The sequence below is a fragment of the Notothenia coriiceps genome, unplaced genomic scaffold, assembly GCF_000735185.1.
Source record: "Notothenia coriiceps isolate Sejong01 unplaced genomic scaffold, NC01 NC01_scaffold00006040, whole genome shotgun sequence".
Classification (NCBI taxonomy): Eukaryota; Metazoa; Chordata; class Actinopteri; order Perciformes; family Nototheniidae; genus Notothenia; species Notothenia coriiceps.
The window spans coordinates 10,727-19,065 of record NW_011338741.1 but is presented as its reverse complement, the minus strand read 5'-3'; the positions used below and the strand labels follow the sequence as shown (position 1 = coordinate 19,065).

Below are 8,339 nucleotides of genomic sequence, written 5' to 3'. Positions count from 1 at the left end.
TGACAATCAAACATGTGGGAAGAGGAGGGGCGGCGCCCCTAGCGCCCCTATGGGCCGGCCGCCACTGTTGACTTGGTATCGAAACCAAAATGTTGGTATCGTGACAACACTACTCCTGACAGTTAAACCTGATATTTAGTAGGTCTGTTAAGTATTGAATGCTGATCATTCTGACATAATTTGGACGGACAAAGTTGTTTGGGCTCGGATAAAATCGCTCCGTTACTTTCGTCCCGTGTTACTTGGTCCCGTGTTACTTTCGTCCCGGCTCTTCCTACGTGTGTATGTGTGATGTCAGGTGTCAGTATGAGAGGATGACAGCGCATCTAATTTTGATGTGGCCCAAGAGCCAATCGACAATAATACCTGGATGCAGAGAACCAATCACCTTTGGAGGGGGGGAAACCTATCGTTGATTAAACGCTTATCCTAGTCGTTTCCCCTACCATTGTCTTGGAGGGGCGCCAACAGAGCCCCCCCTGAAATTCAAGGTGTTTAAAAAATATATATAATATTTTTTTTTTAAATATATATATAGCACCAAATTGCAAATAATCTATAACTACTGTCACTTTTCACATTGAACATGTGCTCTTTTATTAAATAAACCAAACTCTTTCATTTTAAGTTGTGAGTTTAGTGTTTTTGACCCTAAGAAACACTGATGCTATAATCAATAACAATAATCCACAGCTCATCTCTCTGCTCCAGAGGATTTAAAAAATATATATATATCACAATGCCAATGATTGGAAATAATGTACCTAATATTGAATAAGGGTTCATTTTGACATGAACTGCTTTTGGTTTGTATGCATTTTCCACAGTAATAACAATAGTTTTCTGAAAGTTTTTTTGTTTGTGTAGTTAATTTATGATAATTATCAAAACCATGATGCAGGTTTTCACTCGAACACAACAAGCATAGCAGGAAAACCTTTTATATGTATATATATTTGAGTTCATGACCTCAAATATAGTTTTAGTTTGTCATGTTATGACAGCCTTATAGGGCATCGCAGTCATGAGTTATTGTCTTTTCAAATAAAAAAGGGAAGTTTGGCAAATACTTCACATCCAAATCAATACTATAAGTTTATAGCTTAGCAGATTTTGATTTGATGCCTTTTTTAAATGGAGAAACCTAAGAAAAGGACATGATGCTCTTCACAGTGTCCATGATACCACGGTCCAGCCCATATGTCCTTCTGTGTCCGGAGCCTCCCTGAGATCAGAGATCATCTACAGCAGAAAGACATTTTCCCATCTCAGTGTTTGTTCAAGAGCGCCCTGCAGCACAACTGCTGAATGTTGAGTGTCTAGTGAAGTGTGCTGATATTAACGTACGCTCTCCTCCTCTCCCCCAGATCTGCCCCATATGTGCAGCGCTGCCAGGTGGCGACCCGAATCACGTGACGGATGACTTTGCTGCACATCTCACACTCGAACACAGAGCGCCCAGAGACTTGATATCCTTTTATAACAGTAATCCTTCTTCCACAGACGAACCATATTCATCTCATATGTTTACTGTCAAATGTGTTGAATTTGTTTGGCAGTCAGTTGGGAAAAAAGAAGCAGACTTTGAAGGTTTCTGTGTGGAAACAATGCACTTTGTGTCATGCAGATTGCTTTATCATTTTAGAGATCACCAGGGTAGTGCCTGTTCACTGGAAGTGACATTTGATGACATTTTGCTGATAACATTAAAGCCTCCTGTGGTAGTGTACCCAATCCCCATGGTGGTGAGTGAACAAAGATGAGGTTGAATAGCGGAGTATAATAACAGAATATGTGCAGTTATGATTTCATGGCTGTTTTCAAACTAAATGATGTGCCTGCTGCCATCGCAGCATACTCACCAGGACACAAGTTTTTTTTATTGCCGCAACAATCCCTGGTTGTTTGGTACTGAACATTATAATGTTTCCAATGAGTTTTACCCAGTACCATGTAGAGATTTTGAGTCAGACACTGGTATGAGTGTGGACAGGCGACATGAGTTGAAGTATTTGAATCTTTATCTGGAGAGCAGACTCTGTATCATTGCATCCCTCGTAGCTTGCATTGTTTTTCATCAAAGTGGAGGGATGGAGCACATTTCTGCAGAAGGCAGTCAGGGAACAACTATTATAAGTGTGTCTCTAAAAGTGAAGACGGGAAACCATGTAAACGATGCAGGCTTGGGCTGCACAATTAATTGAATTTGATCTAAATTGCAATAGACACAATATTGGCAAAGTAGACGTTAATAGTATTCTGAATGAAGGGTTGTGGTGCTGCATAGATGCCTGCCTACAAATTGCACTCTAAGAAACTAATACAATACATTTTATTTTCTCTTAAAAAAAATCAAATCATCATTAAAAAAAGATCTTTCAATGATAATGACAACATTGAGGCAAAATGTATCAATCCCTCCAATTTTCTAAATAGTATGCGATTGGAATAGTAGTCAAAATAATCGTAATTAGTTATTTTTTCCCCAAATAGTTCAGCCCTATTGCAGATGTTTTATTAGAGAAGAGGTTCATGTGATTCACTCATTGGAAATGGAAGGCTCTGAGTCAAAGTTCTTGGAATACAGAAGCTACCTTTCACAAGTTGTTCAGGGGAGCCTCAGAACGGAGAACATTTCAAAAATGTGTTATTTATCAAATTGTGTGAAGGATTGAAATGGCAGCATCTGCCTGTCAGAGCCGTCTGAAACACCCGCTGTGAGTTTGTGTCTGAAAGCCTCAGAGGGCTGCTGACTATTTATAGAGTCCTTTGATTTACAGCTTTTGAGAACATTGAAATGCAAAATCCTAGTTTAATGAAATACAGATGGAACAAGTACCATGCTGTCTGTTTGTGGGCTTACCCAGTGTGCATCAGTTGGTTGTCGGAGTATAATCATTTTCCCATAATGCAGCAGTAAAATGTTCTGTGCACACTATCTGGACTACACTAGCAACACACAATGAGTAAAGTCAGGATGACTGAAGTAACTTACTCACTCAACTTACAGTGAACAATGACAGCACAGGGTTTGGGGGAAACAAGCATGTTTATATGTTGGTCAGAGTAGATGACGAAATGTTCAATATTCATTCTAGAAAAAAATGGATTATATGTGGTTTTCTTGCCTAAGTAAAGACTACATTGCCTAGACTTTAAGTCAACAACAAAAAAAAAAAGTTATGGTAAAATGTTTAGACAGTTTGTAGATTGAAAGTGTAATCAAATATAAAAATGAAGATGAATTGGATCGCTGTTTGTTCCCGATGTGTTTCTTAACTGCGCTCTTCACGATGAGTCCAGTGGGGTGCGGCACGTGAGGCGGATGTTCCACCCTGGCCGCGGTCTGGGGGGTCCCCGAGCCCGCAGGTCCAACATGCACTTCACCAGCAGCACCACGGGGGGGCTCTCCACCAGCCAGAGCTCCTCACAGAGCTCCAACTACAGCAGAGAGGCCATGGACCCCATAGCAGGTCAGAGACACACACACACACACACACACACACACACACACACACACACACACACACACACACACACACACACACACACACACACACACACACACACACACACCAGATACAGGCTTCCTCTGAGACACACAGCTGTGGATCCTGATGTAGTTCAGATAATAAAAACGTATATATTCTCGTTATACATTCAAACATAAAACCATTCAATTGAATATCATCCAGCAACAACGGCAGCAGGTCTGACACACAAACAATGGTGCTCAGTACTAAATCCTGCATGTTGTCTGAATATAAACTGTTTCTCTCAACGGTTAACTAAATGCAGTTGCAGAGATTTACGAGTGCCTGATATAAAACAGTAACATGTCCGCAGAGCCGTTACAGTGGCCCTTCCTTGTTCATCCTGTTCCTGATGGTAGTCCGGTTCAGTTATTGGCATCCACGTGTCAGCTCCAGAGTAATGAGCGGCCCTGCTCAGTGCCTCACAAACAGCCGCCTCACTAACGACCCGCCGTGCCTGCTGGGACGTTGACCCGCTGAGGGTCTTATCGTGCTCAACGTGTGTCTTTTGTGTTCTAGTGATGACTTCTGAATGGATCAGATGCTGCTCAGCAGTCCTGCGCGATTGTTGTTCCATGACAGTATATTGCAAAAATAACAAAACGAGGCATCTTATTTTCAGATACTTTTATGTTTTTAGTTTTTATGGGTTTTTTTTTTTACTTAAAAAGGTTATTTTATGAGAGAGAGAGAGAGAGAGAGAGAGAGAGAGAGAGAGAGAGAGAGAGAGAGAGAGAGAGAGAGAGCTCATTTCTCCCCTGTTATTATTCAAAGTGAATGTAAACTTGAATAATGTACTTTATTTGAATGTAATAATGATGTTGTTTGTGGAAGCGCCAGTGAATGAAGCCCATTAACTGAGTTTTACATATCACTTTAATTGGAAGATCCCCATAGGCCCCGCCCACCCGTTCCGATCGGTATCGGCCGATACTGATTCCGGTGATCGGCCCCAAGATTCCCGATCGGAGCATCCCTACCATTAAGCATCATCTACTCCAATTTCTCAAATCCAAGTCGGTCTTTAATTGTTGTTTTGTCTGAAATCCAAAGATAAATTGTTTGTTTGAAAATTAAACAGAAACGGAGGATGCCACCATAGTTGAGTGATTTAGGCATTATCACATTAGATGGTGAGGTACTTTTCAGTTGTTAATGACTCGTCATTGCTGGAGTATTCATGAGATCCTGCTGTCTGATACTAGCCAGAGTGATTGGTGCAGCTTAATGGACCAACAAGTGTTTGCTCCTAATCTTTATTTTTGACACCAAGCCCTTATCCTCTCCATCTTGTTCCTCCAGAGCTTCTGTCCCAGTTGTCGGGGGTGCGGCGCTCGGCGGGGGGGCAGCTCAGCTCGGGCCCCTCGGCCTCTCAGCTCCAGCAGCTCCAGATGCAGCTGCAGCTGGAGCGGCAGCAGGCCCAGGCCGCGAGGCAGCAGCTGGAGACGGCCCGGAACGCCACCCGGGGGGGGGGCCGTGCCAACGCTATCCTCAACAGCAACTCAGCCGCAGCTAACCCCAACCCCAGCGCCAACCACAACTCCAACCCCAGCCCCAACCCGGGACCCCCGGAGTCCAACACACAGCACCCGGCACATAGCTCCCAGTTCCTACTCAGCAGGTGGGCTCTCATTCCTGCACTGTTCAATGTCTTCACTCCAGGGGGGTCAAACTCAATTTCTTCCTGGGCCACATTAGCATTTTGGTTGCACTCAAAGGGCCGGTTGTAACTTTAAGACTATATAAATATACATATATTAAAATATATAAAATAATGTATTATGTTACATTATTGCAACTGCCTTATTATTATTATCGGATGGGGTAATAACTCCATAATTAACTACGTCTGAAAGCAGAAGTCTTGGGCAAATAATTCCAAATAATTTATAGTCTCTTCAGTGCACCACAAAATGAGATGCATTGTGGGACATGTAGTTTATGGACAACGTGCTTCTGTAAAGCGGCATGTAACTGTATTATAAACGTATTATATTCTTTGCAAGTTCCTTGCGGGCCACATAAAATGAAATCGCTGGCCGGATTTGGCACGCGGGCCTTGAGTTTGACACCCCTGCTTACTCCAAAGTCCACTGGATGTTTCACCTTCAGGCTCTCTAATCTGTATTTTTGAAAGGTAGTTTGTGGATGTAGTTTCTGTTAACATTCAGTGTTTTAACCTAAATGAGTTGCGTGTATTGTAGTTTATCTACAAGCATGTTTCTGTGACCCATGCTAAACTTTCAAAGGAAAACTATTTGCCTATCGGGACTGATTTTACTTTTTGAAGAATCTTTATGCCTTAAAACACGTCTGGAGAGGATCTTTTAAACTTCATTTGATTCTCTACGGTGATTTGCTTTTACATCCATCTCTTGAAATCCACAGTTCCTCTGACCTTTGTCTCCTCTCTGTCGCCTCTCCCTCAGGCTGAGCGAACCGCGGCTCTCTGAGGCGGAGCGGCAGGCGTGCGAGGCGCAGTGGGCCGACCGCAGCCTGTTCGTGACGGAGCTGCTGCTGTCCACGCTGCTGCCCGACGACGACGCCTCAGCCTCCTCCTCCGACGAGGACGACTGTCACGGCTCGTTGCGGAATTTCGCTGACTTCGAGGCCATGGGCTGTGTAGAGGTCATGACCTTGGACGTGGCGCTGGAGAACCTCAACCTCAAGGAAATGACCCCGGCTACCAAGACGATGAAAACAACGTCTAAAACAGCGCCAACGAAGAAAGAGCCCCCTGCACCGCCCCTTTGATGACACGGCCCCCCCCCTCACCTCAAACCACCGTTGTACGTGGCTGACTGCCAATGGATGACAAAAAAGACTGCAGTTCTTTTTGGCTTTGTTTTAATTATTTTCTTTGTCAGTGATTGTCATTTCAGCTCTGTCGCGCCCCACTCCACCCCATGCTTATTACGTTGTGTACATTGAATAAAAGTAGTGAGACGAGAGAATGTGAAAGCAAGCAAGCGTGGTGGGTGCGTGAGAGAAAGAAATAACTATATAAATATATTATAGAAAAATCTATATGAAAGCTGATAATCAATTCCACATAACCCTGTGTTTCCTCTAGCGGACGAGCGTAGTGTAGAGAGACGAACACCTCACACACTCACCCAGGGAGAGGCACACAGTCCTCTCTGGTAAAAACGCTGCTGTGTATTTATAGTTATTAATTAAAGAAGTGCTTGGATGGTTTACCACAACTCAAGCATGAGCTTAAATCACCATGTGCCCATTTTGAACTGCACAGTCACGAGGAGGGGTCTTTCTCTTTGGTTCAGACACCTGAGTAACTGTAAAGAACGGTGCTGAGTGCCACACACACTCACACACTCACACACACACACACACTCACTCACTCACACACACACACACACACACACTGATGGCAGCGTTTTGGTACATTAATTTCCCGTCTCAACCCCCTTTCCCCTCCCCTGTGTGTCATCACCTGTTTTGGGTCATGTGACCTTGCTTTATATCGACTGTGGGCACTTTGGTTTTGAATTACATATCCAGTGTCCATTGGTGTACACTACAGATGCTCTACGTAAAGGCGATACACAACTCGGAGGCAAACCGATGAAGCTCCCCAGTGTGACCGTTTTCAGGCCTTTTCTAACATGGAAGAAACACAACCTGGTCTTCAAACTGTTGTTGTGTTCCCCCCCCTCCTCTCTCTTTTATGGAAGACCAGACCCTACTTTCTTTCTTCAAGCGCCCCGTGATCTGAAATTAATCTTCTCTCCATTACTCATGAATTCAAAGATTACTCATCATGTGACTTGAAGGAGAGGATCCTGCGTTGCTCTTTCCAATCGTTTCTCAGTCAGAAAGATCTGTGTATGCCTCGCTGCTACCTGAAGAGATGCAATGTATGATTTTTGGCTCAGCGAACCAGGCCAAACCACAGGGTAAACCTTTCAGTTCGGAGGACAATAAAATGTTTTGGATGGAAATGAACTAACCCAATACTGCGCTCTGGTTTGTGTTTTACTTTCTTTTTCTCATTTGCTAACTTCTTGGTGAGCATGTACAGTATATGGTAAAAATAAACACCTATCTTACAGGTCAAGTTTAATCTCAATTAGTCTTGTCATCTCCTCTTGTCAGCAGCAGCAACACCAGACCAACATGCGAGGCTCAGTTCACAGTCGGACTGGAATCAAGAAGGACAGAAAATGATATCCAAAAATCTTTTATGTATTTTTGCTGGAGTTCTTTTTTGGCCTTCTGGAAACTGAAGGTGATACAATGCTGTATATTTCATCGTCCTCATAAGGAAATGTGTTTGGTCTCTGCTCTGCAGTTCAACATAAGGTACAAATAATACATACTACGATAAAATACATGAATGTATATGTACACAAATACACATAAGCCTCGACTAGTCTGGACTGAAAAAAGTACACCACCTGTGTATGTTATTTGTTTACATAAGATGCTAGAATTGCATGTCAGATGTAATTAAGGCAATAGAGTACATTATACTAAAATATTAAGGCCACAAACACTATACAAGCTAAGCTGCGTATTTACTGTGTGCCATGAAAACATTGGCATACCAAAAAATATTAATACCAAATAAAAATATATTTAACTTGTGTATGGACATAACGGAGAGGCTGCAGTGGAATAACTCTGCATTCACAAGGCACTTTACAACTAAACAATTTGATTGGCTGTGTGATAGCAGGTTCTGCGCCAATGTAGACAGGAAAAAAAAGGTGTTGTGCTGAATTCATCAAAAGAAAATTAAGCAGTAGAAACATTTATTATCTGAAATTTCATTTGATCTAAGGT

The 8,339-nt window shown here is 42.7% G+C and overlaps 1 protein-coding gene across 1 annotated transcript; it reads left to right on the top strand.

Moving 5' to 3' along the window:
* Nucleotides 1–1,272: 1,272 nt before the first annotated feature.
* On the top strand, nucleotides 1,273–7,623 carry kcmf1 (potassium channel modulatory factor 1; the record flags this gene model as incomplete). Its single annotated transcript, XM_010768782.1, has 4 exons — nucleotides 1,273–1,469; nucleotides 3,293–3,473; nucleotides 4,836–5,154; nucleotides 5,963–7,623. Coding segments are annotated over 4 exons (1,022 nt in total), but the record flags the coding sequence as incomplete, so codon positions are not given.
* Between the last annotated feature and the right edge of the window lie 716 nt (nucleotides 7,624–8,339).